Source organism: Ceratotherium simum, chromosome 6 (genome assembly GCF_057802395.1).
Source record: "Ceratotherium simum simum isolate JZ-2026a chromosome 6, ASM5780239v1, whole genome shotgun sequence".
Lineage (NCBI taxonomy): Eukaryota > Metazoa > Chordata > Mammalia > Perissodactyla > Rhinocerotidae > Ceratotherium > Ceratotherium simum.
Window position 1 is genome coordinate 18,638,044 of NC_141905.1, and position 23,253 is coordinate 18,661,296.

Below are 23,253 nucleotides of genomic sequence, written 5' to 3' on the forward strand. Positions count from 1 at the left end.
TATTTATTTGCTTCTGTATCCCAACCTGATCATCACCCTGAGAAGAGATGTGCTCAGACCGAGAGCACCAGCTGCTCAGGTGACTCTGACACCAGGGAGGTCCTGGTGTCTGGTGGGGAGGTGGAAGAACGCGGCCAGGGCAGCTGAGACATCGGGCGGCTCCCCCACAGGCGAGTTTGTTTCTTCATGGAGTAGAGATATAATTTAATTTCTAGAAATTCCTAGGAAATCAGACTCACCTATATTCTAGCATAAAAGGAAAAAAAAAGTAATTCAAAGACAAACGTATATTTTAGAGCCATCTGCTGTTTTAGGTCATCTGCTCCGTTTTGCAGATATGGAGGACTGGCTGTACTCACACTGAACACTTGAACGTCGTTTCTGTTTCTTATTTCTTCCACAAGGGCCAGCGGTTTCCCCTTAGGGATTGGGATTGTGCCAAGGACTACAGTGCCTGCGGTGGACAGTGTCTGACGAACAGCCTGGATGAAAGGCTGACTGAAGAGCTCCATTTTCCCAATCTCATCGATGACACACACTCTCTGCCCTGGGCCACTGCTGGAACCTGCCTGAGGATGACAAAGACATTAATTGGGACACTAAAGTCACATTAAGTAAAGGGCCCTGGGGTCCCACTCCCCAATCACTCACCGACCAACAGTCATACCAGGGTGAGTCAACTATGCTTTGGAAGATAAGAGATCACCCCCCGGTCCACAGGGAACACTTAATTGGCAAACTAATCTAGAAGAGCTCCCCTGGAGACTGCAGCACTCAGATCACTCAATTCCCTGAGCCACCCAGTTTTCCTGGAAATTTTTACTCCTCTAGAATGGTTCCAAGAATAACCAAGCTTTATATGTACATACACCCAGAAAATAAGCAGGACCCAAACGCCTCAGGTTAAAAGAAATGAGACAGCAAGTCTGGCAGCCCTTACTAACACTGGTCTCTTGTTTTTTGAGTTTGAGTCGTATGAGGTTCCCTGTCTGCCGGGAGGAGGTAACTGCTGCAAGCAAACGCTTGTGTGTTTCATAATCTGCACTACAAGGGCTGGTGGAAAGAAGTGAAAGTTAAAAGGAAAGGAATCTTGTTAAAAGAAAAAAAGTGAGCAGGGCTGTGCCCTTTAAATCTCACATATCCTTTCTAATGACTTTATACCAATTCATGTCCAGTACTTCCTTGAAAACTCCACTGGGAACAGGTGTGGCAGCCAGCCTCTAAGACTCCTGATGATTCCCAGCTCCTGGGATTTGCACCCTTGTGCAGACCCCACTATGCAGTACCAGGGCTGGTCTGTGTGACCACCAGAATATGACGGAAGTGGTGGTATGTCACTCCTGAGATTAGGTAAGAAAGACTATTGTTTCCACCTTGGTCTCAATCTCTCAACATCTCCGTCTCTCTCTCACTTGTGCATGCTCGTGCTCTGTCTCTCTCTTTCTCCCTCTCTTGAATCACTTGCTCTGGAGGAAGACGGCTGCCATGTTGTAAGGACACTCCGCCAGCAGATGACAAGGTCATGTGGTAAAGAACTGAGGCCTCACGTCAACAGGTAGTGGGGAACTGAGGCCTCCCCGCAACCATGAGAGTGAGCGTGGGAGCGAATCCTTCTAAGCCAAGCCTCAGAAGACTGCAACCTCGTGAGAACCCTAAGCCTGAAACCACGGCGAAGCCACTCCTGGATCCCTGACCCAGGAAACTGTGTGAGATAATAAATGTTCGTTCTAAACTGCTAAATTCTGGAATAATTTGTTACACAGCAACAGAGAACTAATATTTACATCCTCTCTAGAAAGCCCTCCCAGAGAAAGCTGATATGACTTTGAACAGTTCTTTCAAAGCAGGGACACAATAGAAGACATGATAAACACTTCAATGAACGCTCAGTGACATTTTATATATCTTTGCATAAAAGATTATTCTGAAAACTGTATGTAAAGCTGACTTACAAAGTACTTTTCACTATAATTCTTAGACTCCTTAAATAATGACATCAATACATTCTCAGAACGTATGTCTGAGTTAAGCTAGATTTTGCTCAAATTCCAAATACCAAAGCCATGGTACATGTGGCTGGTGGTAGCCAGTGACACACGGGGCTGAGGGGCAGATCCTAAAGCCCTGTATGAAGCACAGAGGGATGGAGATTTTGTCCAACAGCTGAGACATTCTAAGCCAGGGAGGATCACAAGTTGTGCTAGAAAGGCTACTAGCTGAGTGGAGTCAGGAAGACAACTCAGACATTTTTTTGGATTAGATGAAATGAGATTATGGGGTCTAAACCCGGGAAGTGACTGGAGAAAAGCATCAGAGCAGCAGTTTTCAAACTTTTAAGTAAGTGGTACTCTTTATTTTCCTACCTAATGTCATATACATATAACTTATTTTCCACTCATTTTATTAGCAGGAAAAACAGGAAAGGACCCACTGTAATCATCCAAAAGAGGTCTAAACAATCACTCAAACTTCCGTGTTTCAATGCACTTCATTTTTACCTTTCAATTTAGTTTACGTGTGTGTGTGTGTGTGTATATATATATATATATATATATATATATATATATATACACACACCATACATACATACAGGGACAAAGTTGGATTCATTTTTTTCTTTCCCATGGGATTGAATGATGCTGTGAAGTTGAGCTGAGGCAGCTAACGTTGCCCTCCACTGATGGGGTGAGGGAGGAAGGGTGAGTATCTGGAGTAAGTTAGTATTTATTCCAAACTTTTTCTTCAAAAATGAATGCCAAATTTGGGAGAAATAAAACAGCTATCAGCCACCAGCTCATAAGCATAAAAACAGACAATCCCACAAGAGCAAGCCATTCCAACTGACTTGACTCTTATCAAGGAGTATTTGGGGCATTTTGCTGCCTCCAGAGGCAATGAATAATTGTATATGTTGTCTTTCTGGAGGTTACCATCTAAAAATCAAATAGAACTCTATTCTGGCATGTGAAAATGACAGTTTAGAAGGCAGTCAATTCAGACAAAGAGAGACAATATGAAAGAACGTGTGTGCACCCGTGTATGTGTTTATTCGGGTGTATCTATGTGGGCAGTCATGCATGCAAATACACAGCAGCAGGTATAAATACACAGCACGTGGCTCTACAAGCACCCTGCTGCCAGTCGCCACAACACTCACCAATGAGAGCTCACAACATCATTGAAACCCCTGCACAAAGATACCTGGACACACACGCATGCATTATTTTCTACCAATTAGAAATGCTCATTTTAAAACATTAACTTATATAAAATCCTCATTCCGTCCAGAATTAGGGAATTTTATTATCCAGGAACTAGAGGAATCTCAAATATAAATCTCGGATTTTTAATGAAAAATAGAGTAAGTTATTCATGTTCAATTGAGAGACAGATACCAGATGTTAAGCCACTCAGAAGCCAGTAAACAGTTTGTTTTTCTAAATAACACATATTCAAGAGCTTAAGAAAAGAACCACTCAGGTTCAAAACTGTTTTATTTCTACATAAATTCAAGCAACTTTATAGGGAAACAAAAAAATAAGCCTGTGAACAAACATTTACCCTGTTTACACTGTTCCGGATTCTCTTCTGAGCAGATAAAGACACGGCCTTACAGCACTCGGACCAACCGAGGCTTGAAAACTGTCAGGAGCCTGCCCCGTCCTCCCCATTTCCGGTTGTGGGGGAGTAACAACGAGGAAGAAGCTCATGAAGAACTTCGGGTGGCTCTGGGCCACCAGGGGAAAATCCCTGTGTACACACTCTCTGGGTGTACACACACTTTCTTCCTCGCACACCTTCTCTCCCCAGAGGACAACACAGGCAGCGTGACCGCTGAGAGCTACACCGCAGGCCTGTGTCACTCACCACACCCCTCTCAGGCTTATGTTTCAGTTGATTATACATTTTCACTGTGACAAAGAGTGAGAAAAACTTCTTTGTACAAAGCCTATTTTGTCCTCTGTTTGTTCTGAGGGAGAAAATATTTTCTTGGGATGACAGAGTCCTAAAATTGACCAGCCACGGGTAAGAGAAGCTATGAATAATTTTATAGCTTTGGTTGCACTCAGCTAGTCTGCTTTCTGGAAAGATTAAATCAATTTAGAGCAACAACAAAATATCTTTGTACCAGTTATGCCAGAGACCTGAAAATAGTGTGATTTTTTTGATCCTTCATTTAATCTTTGTATGTACTTTTAAGAATACAAAGAAAATGAAAATAATCAATTTCATTTAACCAAAATATTGAACTGAGAGAAAGCTAAAGTGTTTTTTGCCTTATTCTGAATTATTTTCTTAATATCTCTGATGGTATTAAAGTTACCTTTTTTTTTAACATGAGACACACAGACTGGCTTCTGAGCTCGCCTGTCTGGGACAGCAAGTATCAAAAGTCATGGGAGAGAACTGGGGGGTCAGAAGTTAGGCAGAGCTGTAGCCCTTCACCCCAAAGAGCCACGAGTTCCAGGGAAGCCAGAAAGGTGAATGGTGATAACCGCAGCCACAGCCAAGCCGGCCCACAATTCCTCGATCCTCTGAAGTTATTAGCTGAAAATGCAGGGCACCAGTTAGACTTATATGTGTGTTTATTCCAAGCCTAAAGTTTCAGAATCCCTTTATAGTCTGGTGGCATGTCAACTGTGTGCCGTTAGGGAGTAAAATCATAGGCTGGCAGCCAGGAAAAGACGTCTAGACTGCCCGACGCACCCCGCAACCCAGCCCTTCCCCACTTAGGCATGCGTGCCCTGGGTGGAAGCTGCCCCCACCGACATGCCCGATATCCCTGCCCCAGGGCCCACACACTAGTTCTGAGGCTCCTCCTGTGTCCTAACTGGCCTCTCTGGGGCTCACCCACACCAGCATCTGACCGCAGAGCACCAGAACAGCACCCTTGGCATTTTCCAAGCTACGAGAACTATCCTGGGACTGAAACAGCATCTACTGGCTGACAGTCAGCCCAAGGGATCAAGGACCCAGTACTCCTCATGATCCCAGTGCCTGGGGACTGGCCTGGACATTTGGGCTCACAGGCCTCCATGACACATTCATGGCTCTCTCTGGCCCCCGGGTTCCTGGCAAACACAAATCAGACTGCTGATGTGAGGCTCCTCCCAAGGTACTGCCGCTAGTCACCTCACTCACATTCTCAAGAAAAATAATCAGAACTATCCCGACGTTTTGCACCTCCTCGCAGCCAGGGACTAACGCACTTGCGAGCATTATCACATTCAGTCCTAATAACTTCATGTAGCAGGTATCAGCATCTCTGTTTTACAGATGAGGAAAGGAAGTCATTCCTACCAAGTCACAGAGCTCCCAAGTGACAGAGCTGCGAGTCAAAGCCAAGATCACCTGATGCCAAAGCTCTCTTCCACACCCAGTGAGCAATACCACCTGTACACTTTCAATATAAAATAAGGAAAAAATGAATCTAAGACATTCATTGAACCATGAAGAAAGTACTTTTCTATCCAATGAGAAGCAGTAACACTTCAGTTTCTAGGGGCCCACAGAGGCATAGCCAGGAAAATCCCAATTTTTTTGGAGCAATCATATTACTTTCAATTACTCAAAAAGAACTACATGTTTGGGGTCTCAGAACAATTAATATCACCAACACCATTTTATCAAGTACAGAGAATGGCCCCCTTTAGGGGGCAGATGTGAGCTGCAGGTGAAGGGACCTCCCCTCTACTAGGAGCACGCCTCCTTACACACAGCAGAAGAGACACGACCATGTATCCCCAAATGTACTAACTTCTGCCACTTTCTTATCAGCTGATAGTGTTTACAATAAATTTTTTAATTTCACTTGCTTAGAAAAATTGTAGTCAATATTTAAACTTCTGATATAAGTTGGGTATCTTTGATACCTGATATCCTTTCATTAGACATTGCCTGGAGAAGAGAAAGTTGATTGTTTTTCCTCAAGTAAAATGGTGATGACTTTTTTCCTAACTAGTGACATAACTGGATACAAATGTAGAGAACAGCTTATATTAGGAAAAACCAACTCTTATGGCTTTTTTAGTTCAGCTTTTGAATGTACAGTGATGTTACGTTTGTTAATTACTGCTCACTTTGTTACAGAAAGTATTTCAAAAGGCAGTCAAGTTACTTTCCAGTTAAAGCCTCAGGAGAAAATTATTTTTATGTTAAGATAACCTAATAAAGATAAAAAAATTAAAATTGGGCCAGCCCCGGTGGCCTAGTGGTTAAGTTTGGCACGCTCCGCTTCAGCGGCCTGGGTTCGGTTCCCGGGCGCTGACCTACACTATTTGTGGGTCAGTGGCCATGCTGTGGCGGTGACCCACATACTAAACAGAGGAAGACTGGCAACGATGTTAGCTCAGGGAGAATCTTGCTCAGCAAAAAAAAAAAAATTAAATTAATTAGGAGAAATTTTGATGAGGAGGATGTGCATGGTCTTAAAGAGTCTCCCTGCTCCCTGTTTATTTGCTTCAAAGGAAAAACCAGTAAATACAGAGTAGAGAAAATGGACAATTCTTTGATCAGGTAATCAAAAATTAACATCACGTACCTCCAGATGAGATGCCCGAGAAAGAGGCATCAGCATTTATGTAGTAGTCTGGCTAAACCCAATCATGAGAAAACCTCAGAAAAACTCCATAAGAGGAATATCCTATTAAAATAGAACTGTATTCCTCAAAAATGTCAATGCGATATGGGGCCAGCCCGGTGGCATAGTGGTTAAGTTTGCGTGCTCCGCTTCAGTGGCCCGGGGTTCACAGGTTCAGATCCCAGGCACGGACCTACGCATCGCTTATCAAGCCATGTTGTGGCAGGCGTCCCACATAAAATAGAGGAAGATGGGCACAGATGTTAGTTCAGGGCCAATCTTCCTCAGCAAAAAGAGGAGGATGGGCAACAGATGTTAGCTCAGGGCTAATCTTCTCACCAAAAAAATAAAAAAAAAGTCAATGCCACAGAAGACAAAGAATGAGTGTGGAAATGTTCCAGATTAAAGGAGGCTATGGAGATATGACAACTAAATGTAATACTTTACCCTAGATTGGAGAAAAGGAAATGTTACAAAGAACATTGTTAAGTCAACTGACAAAACTGGCAGAGGAATGGTAGATTAGATCAAGGTATTTTCTTAGTGTAAAATTTACTGAGGTTGATAATTATATAAGAGTATATCCTTATTCTTAGGAAAAATATACTGAACATTTATAAGCCAAGTACCCTGATGACTGCAACATACTCACAAATGGTGTCCCCCACAAATTTATATATTTATACAATCATACACACAGGGGAAGAAAGAGTGAACAAATGATAGGGCAAATGTTAAAAATAGGTGACTCTGGATAACAAGTATACCAGTGGCCTTGCACTATTTTTATTCTTGCAATTTTCTCTGACAGTAAACTTATATCCAAATAAAGTTTTTACAAATACGTTTTTTTCTAATTTCTTAAATTAGAATCAATACAAAAAAAGGAAACACACGCACACTTTCCCAGTATCAGATTCAAGAAAACAACCAACTCATCATGTGAACCTCCTTCTGAAGGACTGGAGGGCTTTGAACTGACATGTGTGGGAGGAGAAAGCCAGAAGAAATGTTGGAAGTGGGACAAAGTGAAGGAGTAAAAAGGAGAAAGGTGACAGTTTATACACATTTTACCCTCGTCCCACTTACGGAGCATGTGACTTTTCCACGTTTCTTAGGAGTGGGCTGCAAGAACTGCATGAAGGTATCGAAACCCAAGGCTGCACCTGCTCAGCATCTAACTCCACAGAACCTCACTAAGGCCAGCAAAGAGCAATAACGAAGCATCAGACCCTGCCCAGTGGCATTACGGAGGTTACCAGCAAGGGCTACCATGACAAATCCTGCAAGATAAACTGCAGGGCCAACCTTACACCGAACTTTCAGTTCATTTCCTATTTTAATTCACTGCAGAAATGTTTTTATCGAAAATGTTAAAACTAATTTTTATGTTTACATCGGAGAGCTTTTAGTTTCCCTGGCTGATCCTGCAATACAAATGTGTAATCGTAAGGTACAGAAATAGTGAGTGAGGAGGAACAAAGAAACAAACGTCACATTTGCTAACAATGAGGGAAATTCTAAAGTAATGCCTGGGCTCCTGTCGACCTTTCAAGAATGGATCCTGACTAGAACTTGATTTTTCTAAATTCTCTCTAAAGCCTAGTGGTTTGAAATACAAAGATGCACTTCCAGATCAAGCGATAAAAAAATAACCTTTCCCTAGACAGGAGTTCTCTCACCTTCAAATAAAATTTCAAAGATTCGAAGCAGAGTCTTATTTCAGATTCAAAAGGAGATCGTGCTCTCAAAAACAAATATAGACTAAAAGCCTTATTTTGATCAAAACAGGGAAATACAAGGTTCAAACTACACTGATTTTTATTGGGTGTTCTGGTTCTAGTTTACAGTTCCTTCCATGGATCTTGATTAAGAACGACACTGTTCAGCCTAGAAAATAGGGCTTTGGGAAGGTATCTCTTGCTTAATCTATTGTTATCTTTTTTGTGTGAGCAGGGAACCAACAAAATATTAAATTCTACTTTGCATCAACTTCTAATAAAGCTTTCAGTGTGGCTATCAAAAAGACCATTAAGAAAAGGCCAGTGATATCCTATCAGTCTTGATCATTAGAAAATAGAAAAAAAATCCTAGTTACAGTAGCAGCAGAAAACAGAAGAGACCTATGAATAACTTTACCAAAAAAATTTTAAAGAAAGAAATGAAAAGAGATACTACGTTTTTGGCTGTGGAGAATGAAGGTTGTCTGAAAAATTAAGATACTCTTTATATTCTAAATAACTATCATTTCATATAGTTCCAATGACTCCATATAAGACTTTTTTATAATGGATAATCAAGTTTTGAATCTACAACTCATGCCAGCTCTACCACTTATAAGCTGTGTGTCCCTGGGCAAGTTTATTTCTATTCTTTGCCTCAGTTTCCTCACGTGTAAAACAGGAATACAGTGATAGTCTTATTCTGAGGATGAAATGACTTAGTGCCTGGCACACAGTTTGTGCTCAATAACTGTTAACTACCGCTGCCACTACTACCACTGCTACCACCATCACCACTACCACTGTTACCACCAATCCTCCTACAATTTGGAAAAATGCACAAACAACAAAAGATAAGACAATTTTCTGAAAAATAATAAGAAGTAATTACCATGGTAATTAAAAACACTATGGTACTGACGCAAGGATCAAACATATCAGTGGAAGAGAACAGATAACTCTAAACATTATACACACACACACATTTTTAATATAATTAATGAAACATAATAAACTAATGAAAAATGGGTCATTTAACAAATGGTTCTGGTAAACTGGCTAAGTATTTGGAAGAAAATCAATTGAGAGCTCCTTGTATATCACATTCTAAATAAATCCAGATGGATTAAAAATGTCAACATTAAAAAGAAAAAGTATACAGAAGAAGAAACAAATTTTCTATTAACTTAGAATAGGGACAGACCTTCTCAATGTTAAAAAAAAAAAAAAAGAGGGGCTGGCCCAGTGGCCTCGTGGTTAAGTTCGGCATGCTGCACTTCGGTGGCCAGGTTTTGGTTCCTGGGTGCGGACCTACACCACTCGTCAGCAGCCATGCTGCAGTGGCAACACACATACAAAATAGAGGAAGACTGGCAACAGACATCAGCTCAGGGACAAGCTTCCTCAAGCAAAAAGAGAAAGACTGGCGAAAGATGTTAGCTCAGGGCTAAAAGAAAAGAAAACAAAAGAAAAATCACCAAAGTGACAAACTCAGAAAAATCTAGTCAGTAAAATAAAGAGGTTATTTGCCTTACAAAAGATCTCTTTAAGCCAAAAGAAAAAAAAAATGGGAAAAAGAATGAATGAACAATTTATATTAAATAAAAGCGTGTTTTGTATGGACAATCAGTATAGTGCTCAGCGTTGGCAAGAGTGCAGCAGGACAGACACACTCACGCACTGGCAGTGGGGTGAAAAATGACACAGCTGTCCCAGGAGCACCTCAGTGCACACAACAAAACCCTCAAAGTTCAAATCCCGTCACCTAGTACCTCCACTTTCAGAGCCTTCCCAGGGAAACAATCACGGCTGGAGAAAAAGACTGATGTACAAAGTCTGTTTGTTGCAAGGTTACTCACAATAGTGATAAACAACCTAAATGTCTGACATTGAGAGAATAACGGTTATACTGAAGATGAAAATCCATACCATGAAATATCAAGCAATCATTAAAATATCAGTTTTAAAGATTATCATGCTGTAAGACCATTCTCATGTCACTCAATCATATTAAGGAAAAATACCCAAGCCTATAAAACTATATGTACCATTTTTCCCAATTTTGGACGACTGAATAAATAAACTAGGTATAGAAAAACGGCAGAAACAAAATATGCTAACATTGGTTAACTCAATAAGATTATGAGTTATTCATATTTTCTTTTTTCTTTTATATATTTTTTTAAATTTTCTACCTTGAGTATGTAGAACTTTAAAGAAACTTTCAAGAAAACCCTAAATGTTGACAAATAAGGAAAGATGTCACCCACAGAATGAAAAAAAATCAAGTCAACCCTACAAAGGACTTTCTAAAAACCTTACTGAAGTCTAGAATGTTTACCAATCTTGCTCTGTTTTCCTTTATTGCCCACGTGTGCCCATGATAGTTGATGGGTCCTCATTCCTACCTAAGGAAATGAGAGGGTGCCACAGCACAAAGGGGATGGGCATGCCTGGACCTCCTCCTCCAGCCTTTCCCTAGCTTGCTGCTTTTCAGCTCCCAGCCACAGTCTTACTTCCCAGCACACAGCGGCCATAGCCCTGCTAGCCCAAGCAAAGAATTATATTTCTTATGTTTTTCACAGTACTTAAAAAAACTCAAAATATTTTTCCCCCATAGTGAAATTTCTTATACACAGGAGGCACTTAACAGATATTTCCTGACTTATTGTCAGAGTTTGTGTTTCCATACATGCCAGCACTATGAACCCACCCATTGTCTAGCTGTATAAAGTGTTCACCTGCCTAAACACTTTCACCTGTCTAAAGCTTTCAGTTTACTTTAGTTGGTCATTCCAATTTCCAGTAATAAAAACTGTCTCTTTATAGTCCCCTATTTTTGCCTAATTACTTTAACTATTTTTAAGTATAAAAGTAAAACACTAATTCCTTTTCCTTTCTTTATCCCAATAAAATATATGAGATGGGAGGAAAATTTCTGCTTCAGAAAATAAATCCATGACCCTTGACTGTATAAGAACCTGCAGCCCAGGAACTTTTCCTACCTGGAATGTGAATGTCTAGGTTTGGTAATCAAAGTATAAAAATATGAGAGAAGTCTGCTTTCCTTAATATTTCAATTTAAAAAAAGGGATTCAAGCTCTTATTCTGATCAGCATAAAATTTCTTACATAATCTCGCAGATAGACTTTAAGCACATATGTGCACGCTGTTCTCCCAAGATTTTGTCTGTTCTAAGCAAGGTAAGTAAAAATCGATTCGTTGTATTGATCCAGTGCCCAAAGCTGGAGTCTTCACGTGGAATTTCATTTGAAGTATTTCACTTGCTTTTTGCACATTTAAGCAGAGAGGTATGTATCTGGTAGGAAAAGAACTAGAGAAAAAAATATCAAGTTCTCTGACTGCTCCCATGCAATACAATGGCCATAACAGTCCCCAGCACAGGGAATGAGGGAAAGTGTCAAGAGGAATTAGGCAACAAGGAGATGGCAGGAGCAGGCCAGGGGGAGAAAGCAAAGAAGGTGGACTGAGGAGCAGTAGCCCTCTACAAAATAGAGTGCAAGATATTGCCAGCCCTCTACTGTTAGAAACTGTCCTGGGCAGGCTACAGCTAAAATTTTCAGCAGCCTTGGGCAACTAGCAAAGCAGGCCCACCACAAATTTTAGCTAAGCCCTGAATGTCAAAAGAAGAAGAGAGGTGAAGACATGAGGAGTGTTCCAACCAAAGAATATTGTAAGTGCCAAGGGCCGACGGCTAGTACAGCCCTGGCACATGCGGGGAACATGTTTGAGCCAGTATGGCTGGAGACTGGTGAGACGAGGTCAGATATTAGTAGGGCCAGACAGCACAGGGCCTTCCAGGCCATGGGACAGACTTCAGACTATATTGCTGGTACAACAGCACCCTCCGGAAGGTTTGTAATTGCCTCTTGAGACAAGTCTGTACCATTCAATTTTCACAAAAGTAAATCAAAGTAGTAAGTCTATAGCAGATTAAATGAAACCCATATTCCTTAATATGGTCCACAAGGCCCTGCATCATGTGGCCCCCACCCACCTCACCAACCTTACCCTCTTCTTCACCTGCTCCTGCCTCAGGGTCCTGGGGCCTCAGTGTACATCTGTTCTCGTTATCTATAATGTTCTCCCCAGACCTCCCCCGCAACACACCCACCCCAATATCTTCTCTCTGAAGTGATAGCGCCTTCTTATCTTTTCATTGTCATCTCCTCAGAGCTGTTTCCTGGTCACCAGATCTAAAGTTGGTTCCTCTTACCTCTCTCTCTCATAGCACCCTGCTTTTTTTTCTCACAGCATTTGTGACAATTATACCTTTACTTGTTTAATGTCTACATTTCCAACTAAACTGAGAGTTCTGAGAGAGTGGAAAACATGTTCTGTTTTGTTCATGACTGTATATCCAGGATTTGATAAATATTTAATGAATGAATGCAAAAAATAAGTAATATATAATCAACAAAACCAAAAGTTGGTTCTCTGAAAGATCAACTAGGGAAATGTGACATCAACATCATGGTGGAGAGAGTTAGTCCCTTTCTCTCTCCCCTCTAAGTTATAACCAACTGGACATCCATTGACCAATAAATGATTCTCTACACAGCACAAAAGGAGGCCTAAGAGATCCACACATCTATACGTCTGAAGGTGGGGGAACTGGAACCCTGGGAGGCAGTGGAACTAGCAGAGTAGTCCCCTCCACCTCCCACAGCAATGGCGATCCAGGGCACAGACCCTCACACTGACGCGTGCGCCTGTGAACAGACGCTGTGGGAGCAAAAACAATAGAAATCCCTGGCCGTCCCCCAGCAGATCTGGCCCGCACGCCTGCAAGCAGATGCTGTGGGGACAGAAAAAGCAGGCACAGCTTGCTCCATGCAAGAACCAAACCTCAGAGCCGAAGTCCCTCGGTGGCTCCAGCATGCATGCACCCTCGTCCTCCCCTGGCAGTAGCCAGGTTGTTCCAACAGTTGACATAATATGCAAAACTCGGACTTTGCTGGCTGGAGTGGGGGGCCTTGACCTGAATTTTCAAAACACACTGGCTAGCACCAGAAACCAGAGGCTGCATGAGCGAGGAGCAACAACCACCACTCCCTGCTTAGCCCCTGCTCTCCCTCAGCAGTGGCAGGTGGAACCTGCGTCTAGAAGCTTCAGGAACCACAGCAGAACCGGTGACCCAGCCCCCAGTGGCAGTACCCCCAACACTGGCTCCACCAGCAGCAGGGGATGCATACAAGTCCCCAGATCCCTGGACCCCCCAGGAGTAACAGGAATACTCGTGAACCCAGCACCCCCAAGCAGCGGTGCAGCCAGCAACCGCAGACAACCTGAGAGCAGGAGCACAAGGCAGGAGCATCTGAGCCTGTGGAGAGCCCACAGAGAGCTAGTGGAGGAACCTGAGATCCAGGTGACCTGGGAAGCAGCAGAAGTGCTCACAGCCTGGTGACCCCAGTGGTGACACCTGAGATTGCAGTGACATCATAAGCAGCAAGGCACCAGCAACCTCAGAGGCACAGTGGCACAAGGTGGGCACTGACAATGCCTCTGGCAGAGGCAGTGGAGGGGGAAAGTGCGGGTTCTCAAATACAACCAGAAGCAGCTCAAAAGCAAAGTAACCAAAGCTGTACACAAATAATAAGGTGATTACTACCACAAAAGTGCAGGCAGAGAATCAATTCATCAAACAGCATGAAGAACTACAGTAACAGTGCAGAACAGAAAGAGAATGACAACTCTCCAGAAACCAATCCTAAAGTCACATAAATTTACAATCTAAATGACAGAGAATTCAAAATAGCTGTCATGAAGAAACTCAATGAGCTACAAGAAAACTCAGAAAAACAGTGCAATGAGCTGAGGAACAAAATTAATAAACAGAAGGGATACTTCACCAAAGAGATTGAAATGCTAAAAAGAAAACCACACAGAAACTCTGGAAATGAAGAACACAATTTATGAGATGAAAAATAATGTAGAAAGCATTAAAAATAGAGCAGACCACACAGAGGAGAGAATAAGTGAACAAGAAGATAGAAACCTAGACATGATTCAGGTGGAGTAGGAGAGAGAACTAAGATTTTAAAAAAATGAAGAAATTCTTCAAGAAATACCTGCCTCAATTAGGAACAGTAACAGAACGATAATATGTATCCCAGAAAGAGAGGAGAGAGAGAAGGGAGTAGAGAGCTTATTCAAAGAAGTAATAGATGAGAACTTCCCCAACCTGGGAAGAAACTAGACATATAAGTACATGAAGCTAATAAAACTTCTAATTACTTCAATGCAAAAAGATCTCCAAGGCGTATAATATTAAAACTGTCCAAAGTCAATGACAAAGAAAAAATATTAAAGGAACCATGACCTAAGAAAATAACCTACAAAGGAAACCCCATCAGGCTTTCAGCAGATTTCTCAGCAGAAACCTTATGGGCTAGGAGAGAGTGGAATGATATATTCAAAATACTGAAAGATAAAAACTATCAGCCAAGAATACTCTATCCAGTGAAATTATCCTTCAGATAAGACAGAGAAATAAAAGATTTCCCAGACAAACAAATGTTGAGGGAGTTTACTGGCACTGGACTGGCCTTACAAGAAATGCTGAAAGGAGCCCTCCTACCTGAAACAAAAAGGAAAAGGTTTACAAAGCTTCGAACGAGGAGAAAGACAGACAGACAGAATCAGAAAATTGCAGCTCTATATGAGAATAGCTTAGTGAACACTTAACTATAACATAAAAGATAAAGGGAAAGAAAGCATCAAAAATAACTATAACCACTTTAACTAGGCCACAAACTCACAACATGAAAAAGAAAAATTTGTGACAGCAAAAACACAGGCGAGGAAGAGGAAAAAGACAGAACCTGTAGAGGCTGATGGAGGTAAGAGGCAATGAGAAAAAGGACTATCCCACCTATGAGATCTTTTATACAAACCTCGCGGTAACCACAAAACAAAAAATCGGAGCACAGTCATAAATCATAAATAAAGAGAAAACTGAGAAAAACATCACAGAAAACTACCAATCTGAAATGTCAGACAGAAATACAAGGAAAAGGAAATAATGAAAATTAGAACAACCAGAAAACAAAAGATAAAATGGCAGTATTAAACCCTCATATATCAATAATCACTCTAAATGTTAATGGATTGAATTCACCAATCAAAACACAAAGTGGCTGGATGGTTTTAAAAAACAAGACCCAACAATATACTGCCTCCAGGAAACACATCTCAGCTCTAAGGACAAACTTAGGCTCAGAGTGAAGGGATGGAAGATGATACTCCAAGCAAATGGCAAGCAAAAGAAAGCAGCTGTAGCCATACTTATACCAGATGAAACAGACTTCAAGACAAAAAAGATAACAAGAGACAAAGATGGGCATTATATAATGAAAAAGGGATATTCCACCAAATGACATAACACTTATTAATAAATATGAACCTAACACAAGAGCACCAAAGTATATAATGCAACTATTAACAGACCTAAAAGGAGAAAATGACAGCAACACAATAATAGTAGGGGACTTTAACACCCCCACTTACATCAATGGACAGATCATCCAGACAGAAATTCAACAAGGAAATAGTAGACTTAAGTGAAACACTAGATCAGATGAACTTAATAGATATATATATAGAACATTGCATCTAAAAACAGCAGAATACACATTCTTCTCAAGTGCACACGGAACATTCTCAAAGATAGACCATATGTTGGGAAACAAAGCAGATCTCAATTAATTTAAGAATTTTGAAATCATATCAAGCATCTTTTCTGACACAATGGTATGAAAATAGAAATCAACTACAAGAAAAAAGATGGAAAAGTCACAAATATATGGAGACTAAACAACATGCTACTGAACAACAATTGGATGAATGAAGAAATCAAAGGAGAAATTAAAAAATACCTGGAGACAAAGGAAAATGAAAGCACAACATACCAAAACTTATGGAATACAGCAAAAGCAGTACTAAGAGGGAAGTTTATAACAATATAGGCCTACATCAAAAAAACAAGAAAAATCTCAATCTTACACTATACCTAAAACAATTACAAAAAAAGAACAAACAAAGCCCAAGGTGAGTAGAAGGAAGGAAATAATAAAGATCACAGCAGAAATACACGAAAGAGACTAAAAAATCAATAGAAAGGGTCAATAAAACTAAGAGCTAGTTCTTTGAGAAGATAAACAAAATTGACAAACCCTTAGCCAGACTCACTAAGAAAAAAAGAGAGAAGACTCAAATACATAAAATCAGAACTGAAAAAAGGAGAAATTACAACAGACACCAGAGAAATACAAAGGATTATAAAAGAATACTATGAAAAGCTATACACCAACAAAGTGGATAACGCAGAAGAAATGGATAAATTCTTAGACTCATACAACCTCCCAAAATTGAATCAAGAAATAGAGAATCTGAATAGACCAATCACAAGTAAAGAGATTGAAACAGTAATCAAAAACCTCCCCCAAAACAAAAGTACAAGACCAGATGGCCTCTCTCGTGAATTCTACCAAAAATTCAAAGGTTTAATACCTATCCTTCTCAAACTATTCCAAAATACTGAAGAGGATGGGATGCTTCCTAACTCATTTTACAAGGCAAACATTACCCTGATACGAAAACGAGACAAGGACAACACAAAAAAGGGAAACCACAGGCCATTATCGCTGATAAACATAGATGCAAAAATCCTCAACAAAATATTAGCAAATCAAATATAACAATACATTAAAGGATCATACACCATGATCAAGTGGGATTTATTCCAGGGATGCAGGGATGATTCCACATCCATAAATCAATCAAACTGATACACCTTAACAAAATCAAGAATAAAATGACATGATCAACTCAATAGACGTGGAGAAAGCATTTCACAAGATCCAACATCCATTTATGATAAAAACTCTCAATAAAATGGGTATACATGGAAAGTACCTCAACATAACAAAGGCCATGGATTGGCCTCACAGCCAACATCATACTCAATGGTAAAAAACTGACAGCTATTCCACTGAGAAAAGGAATAAGACAAAGATGCCCACTCTTGCCACTCTTATTCAACATAGTACTGGAAGTTTTAGCCAGAGCAATTAGGCAAGAAAAAGAAATAAAAGGGATCCAAATTGGAAAGGAAGAAGTAAAACTGTCACTATTTGCGAATGATGTGATTCTATATAAAGAAAACCCTAAAGAATCCACTAAAAAGCTATTAGACATAATTAATGAATACAGTAAAGTTGCAGAGTACAAAATCAACACACAAAAACCAGTGGCACTTCTATACACTAATAATGAACTAGCAGAATGAGAAATCAAGAATACAATCTCATTTACAATCACAACAAAAGGAATAAAATACCTAGGAATAAATTTAACCAAGGTGAAAGACCTATACACTTAAAACTATGCAACATTATGGAAAGAAATTGAAGAAGACATAAAGAAATGGAAAGATATTCCATGCTCTTAGATTGGAAGAATAAACACAGTTAAAATGTCCACATTACCTAAAGCAATCTACAGATCCAATGCAATCCCAGTCAGAATCACAATGATTCTTCACGGAAATAGAACAAAGAATCCTAACATTTATATGGAACAACAAAAGACCCTGAATAGCCAAAGCAATCCTGAGAAAAAAGAACAAAGCTGGAGGTATCACACTCCCTGAATTCAAAATATACTACAAAGCCACAGTAACCAATACAGCATGGTACTGTCAGAAAAACAGATACATGGATCAATGGAACAAGAATTGAAAGCCCATAAGTAAAACCATACATCTATGGACAGCTAATTTTTGACAAAGGAGCCAAGAATATACAATGGAGAAAGGAAAGTCTCTTCAATAAGTGATGCTGGGAAAGCTGGACAGCCACATGCAAAGAATGAAAGTAGACTATCTTATAGCACACTTAAAAATTAACTCAAAACAGATTAAAGACTTGAATGTAAGACTTGAAACCATAAAACTGCTGAAGAAAACACAGGCAGTGGGCCAGCCTGGTGGCACAAGCGGTTAAGTGCACACGCTCCGCTGCGGCAGCCGTGGATTGACCGGTTTGGATCCCGGGTGTGCACCGACACACTGCTTGTTGAGCCATGCTGTGGCGGCGTCCCATATAAAGTAGAGGAAGATGGGCATGATGTTAGCTCAGGGCCAGTCTTCCTCAGAAAAGAGAGGAGGACTGGCATCAGATGTTAGCTCAGGGCTGATCTTCCTCACACACACACACACAAAAAACACAGGCAGTATGCTCTTTGACATCAGTCTTAGCAGTACCTTTTCGAATACCATGTCTCCTCATGCAAGGGAAACAAAACAAAAAATAAACAAATGGGTCCACATCAGACTAAAAAGCTGCAAGGCAAAGGAAACCATCAATCAAACAAAAAGACAACCCACCAACTGGGAGATTAATATTTGCAAGTCATATATCCGACAAGGGGTTCATTTCCAAAATATATAAAGAACTCATACAACTTAACAACAAAAAAATAACTCAATCAAAACATGGGTAGAGGATATGAACAGACATTTTTCTGAAGAAGATATACAGATGGCCAACACGCACATGAAAAGATGTTCAACGTCACTAATCATTAGGGAAATGCAAATAAAAACTACAATGAGATATCACTTCACACTCAACCAAATGGCTATTATTAAGAAGACAGGAAATAACCAGTGTTGGAGAAGATGTGGAGAACAGGGAACCCTGATACACTGCTAGTGGGAATGCAAACTGGTACAGCCACTATGGAAAACAGTATGAGGGATTTCTCAAAAAATTAAAAACAGAAATACTACATGATCTAGCCATTCTATCACTGGGTATTTATCCAAAGAACATGAAATCAATAATTCAAAAAGATACATGAACCCCTGTGTTCATCACAGCATCATTCACAATAGCCAAGATGTGGAAGCAACACAAGTGCCCATCAACAGATGAAAGGATAAAGAAGATGTGGTATATATATATATATACACAATGGAATACTACTCGGCCATGAAAAAAGAAAAATCGTGCCACTTGCAACAGCATGGATGGACCTTGAGGGTATTATGCTAAGCAAAATAAGGCAGACAGGGAAAGACAAATATCATGATTTCACTCATATGCAGAAGATAAACAAACATACAGATAACCAGAACAGACTGGTGGCTACCAGAGAGGAATGGGTTGGGGGGAGGGCGAAAGGGGTAAAAGGGCACATATGTATGGTGATGGATAAAAATCAGACTATTGGTGATGAACATGATGCAGTCTGTACAGAAACTGAAATATAATCATGTACACCTAAAATTTACACAATGTTATAAGCCAATATGATGTCAATAAAATAACTTTTAAAAGGTTGAGGGAAAAAAAAAGATCATCTAAATTACAAACCTTCATCTAGACTGGCCAAAAAAAGAGAGAAGACTTCAATAACTAAAATAATGCATGAAAGAACATAAAATACTATAGAGCTTACAAAATAAAAAGGATTATAGGGGAATATACGAACCACTATATACCAACAAATTAGATAACTTAGATGAAATGGACAAATTACTTAAAGACACAAATTACCACAAGTGATTCAACAAGAAATAAAAAATCAGCAGACCTGTAACAAGTAAAGAAATTGAATTCATAATTAAAAAGCTTCCTATGAAGAAAAGCCCAGGCTCACATTGCTTCACTGATGAATTCTATCAAAATTCAGAGAAAAATTAAAACCAATCCTTCATAAACTTCCAAAAATTAGAAGAGGAAGGAAAACTTCCTAACTCATTCTATGATACCAGTATCACCCTGATACCAAAACTAGACAAAGATATCACAAGGAAAGAAAGCTACAGACCATATCCCTTATGAATATAGATGCACAAAGCCTCAACAAAATACTAGCAAACGCAATTCAGAAACATATAAAAGCATTATACACCCCAACCAAGAGGTATTTATTTCAAGAAAGCAAGGTTGGTTTAACATCCAAATATCAATTACTGTAATATACTATAATAATATTATAAAGAACAAACATCATATAATCTCCTCTGTATGTGCAAAAAAAGGATGTGACAAAATCCAACATTTCTTCATTGTAAAACATCCAACAAACTAGGAATAGAAAGGAACTTCCTCAACTTGATGATGGCCATCTACAAATAACCCACAGCTAACATCGTACCTAACGGTGAAAGACGGACTGTTTTCTTCCTAAGATCAGGAACGAGACAAAGATGTCCACTCTCGCCACTTCTATTCAACATTGTACTGGAGGTTCTAGCCAGGACAATTAGGCAAGAAAATGAAATAAAAGGCATCCAAAGTGGAAAGGAAGAAGTAAAACTATCTTTACTTGCAGATAATATGATTTTGTATATAGAAAATTTTAAGGAATTCACTAAAACACTATTAGAACTAATAAATGAGTTCAGCAAGGTTGCAATATACAAGATCAATATATAAAAATCAATTGCATTTCTATACATTAGTAATGAACATTCCAAAAATGAAATTAAGAAAACAATTCCATTTACAACAGCATCAAAAAGTATAAAATACTAAGGTATAAATTTTTTAAAAAGAAGTATAAAACTTATATGCTGGAAACTATAAAACAACATTGTTGAAAGAAATTAAAGAAGACCTAAGTAAATGAAAAGACATCTCATATTCATGGATCAAAAGATTTAATATTGTTGGGGCCGGCCCTGTGGCACAGCAGTTAAGTGTGCGTGCTCTGCTGCTGGCGGCCCGGGTTCGGATCCTGGGTGCACACTGATGCACTGCTTGTCACGCCATCCTGTGGCGGCGTCCCACATAAAGTGGAGGAAGATAGGCACAGATGTTAGCTCAGGGCCAGTCTTCCTCAGCAAAAAGAGGAGGATTGGCATGGATGTTAGCTCAGGGCTGAGCTAAGAGCTCAGCGTGTTAGCTGAGTTTTTGTTTTTTCCTCACCAAAAAAAAAAAGATTTAATATTGTTAAGATGGCAATACTCCCCAAATTGATCTACAAATTCAATTCTATCCCTATCAAAATCCTTGCTTCAGTAATCAGGACAGCGTGGTACTGAAATAAGGATAAGTGGACTAGAATGAGAGTCCAAATTAATCCTTATATTTATGGTCAACTGATTTCAACAAGAGTGCCAAGATAATTAAATGGGAAAGAATAGTCTTTTCAACAAACGATGCTGAAACAACTGGATATTTATATGTAAAAGAATGAATTTGGATCCATACCTCATACCACATACAAAAATTAATTCAAAGTAGACCACAGGCCAGGCCTAAATGTAACAGCAAAACTATAAAACTCCTAGAAGAATACAAAGGAGTAAACCTTTGTGAAATTGCATTACGCAAAGCCTTCTTTGACAAAACACCCAAAGCACAAATAACACAAGAAAAATAGATAAATTGGACTTTTCAAAATCAAAAACATTTGTGCTTCAAAGGATACCATCAAGAAAGTGAAAACGACTATAGAATGGAAGAAGATACTTGCAAATCATATATCTGATAACAGACTGATATCTAGAACTTATAAAGAAATCTTGCAACTCAGTAATACAAAGACAACTAAGCCAATTGGGGCCGGCCCTGTGGCATAGTAGTTAAGTTTGGCGTGTTCCGCTTCAGTGGCCTGGGTTTGCGGGTTTAGATTCCGGACACGGAGCTACCACTCGTCAGCCAGGCTGGTGCGGCGACCCACATACAAAACAGAGGCAGACTGGCATGGATGTTAGCTCAGGGCTGATCTTCCTCAAGAAAAAAAAAGAAAAAAAGGAAGAGGAAGAGTGGTAACAGATGTTAGCTCAAGGCAAATCTTCCTCACCAAAAGGAAAAAAAAGATAACTAAGCCAACTGAAAAGTGGGCAAAGGAAATGAATAGACATTTCTCCAAAGAACATACACAAATGGCCAATAAGCACATGAAAAGATGCTCAACATCACTAGTCATTAGGGAAATGCAAATTAGAACCACAATGTGATACTGCTTCACACATACCAGAATGGATAAAACTTAAAAGACAGATAATAGACCTTGGCAAGGATGTGGAGAAATCAGAATCCTCATCCATTGCTGGTTGGAATGTAAAATGGTGCAGCTGATTTGGAAAACAGTCTGGTAACACCTCAAAAAGTTAATATATAGAATTACCATATGATCCAGTATTTCTACTTCTAAGTATATACCCAAGAGAATTGAAAACAAATGTCTACCCAAAAACTTGTACATGAATGTTCAGAGCAGCATTATTCATAATAGCCAAAAATGGAAACCTATCCAAATGTCCATCAACTGAAGAATAAAATGTGGTATATCCATATAATGGAATATTATTCAGCCATAAAAAAGAATGAAGTACTGATATATGTTACGCTATGGATGAACCTTGTAAACATTATGCTAAGTGAAATAAGCTGGTTACAAAAGACCACATATTGCATGATTCTCTTTTTAGGAAATGTTCAGAATAGCCAAATCTACAAAGAAAGTAGGGTAGTGATTGACAGGGGCTGGGGGGACAAAGGAATGAAGAATGACTGCTGAATGGGTATGGGGTTTCTTTTGGGGATGACAAAAATGTTCTAAAATTAGATTGTGATAATTAGTTCCACAATCCTGTGACTATACTAGAAAAAATTGAATTACACATTTTAAATGGGTGAATAGTTTAGTATGAGAATTACATCTCAGTGATATAATGTGTTAGGTGCTTACCATTATGTTCATATAATACTTTCCCTTCCTAAATGTTTATTTGTTGTGCTGTGAAAACAAGGTTAAGATACAAACAAGGGGAAGACAGAGGAAAGACATCTTTGGGGATCTTGGTAGCTGGACATTACAGCCCTCCCAATATAAAATATTTATATGTGCTGAATTTAGGTGACAAAGAATTTACTTGTAGTTCAGAGTGACAGCAAATTATGTTTCATATCC

General features: G+C 39.6%; 1 protein-coding gene across 1 annotated transcript in view; it reads right to left on the reverse strand.

Moving 5' to 3' along the window:
• The window catches only part of NTPCR (nucleoside-triphosphatase, cancer-related), a 39,174-nt gene that overhangs the window by 10,459 nt on the left and 5,462 nt on the right, over positions 1–23,253 (reverse strand). Inside the window, exon 4 of the mRNA XM_087431938.1 lies at positions 360–569. Within this exon, the coding sequence (XP_087288064.1) occupies positions 360–569 (210 nt within the window). The remainder of the gene's footprint in view (positions 1–359; positions 570–23,253) is intronic.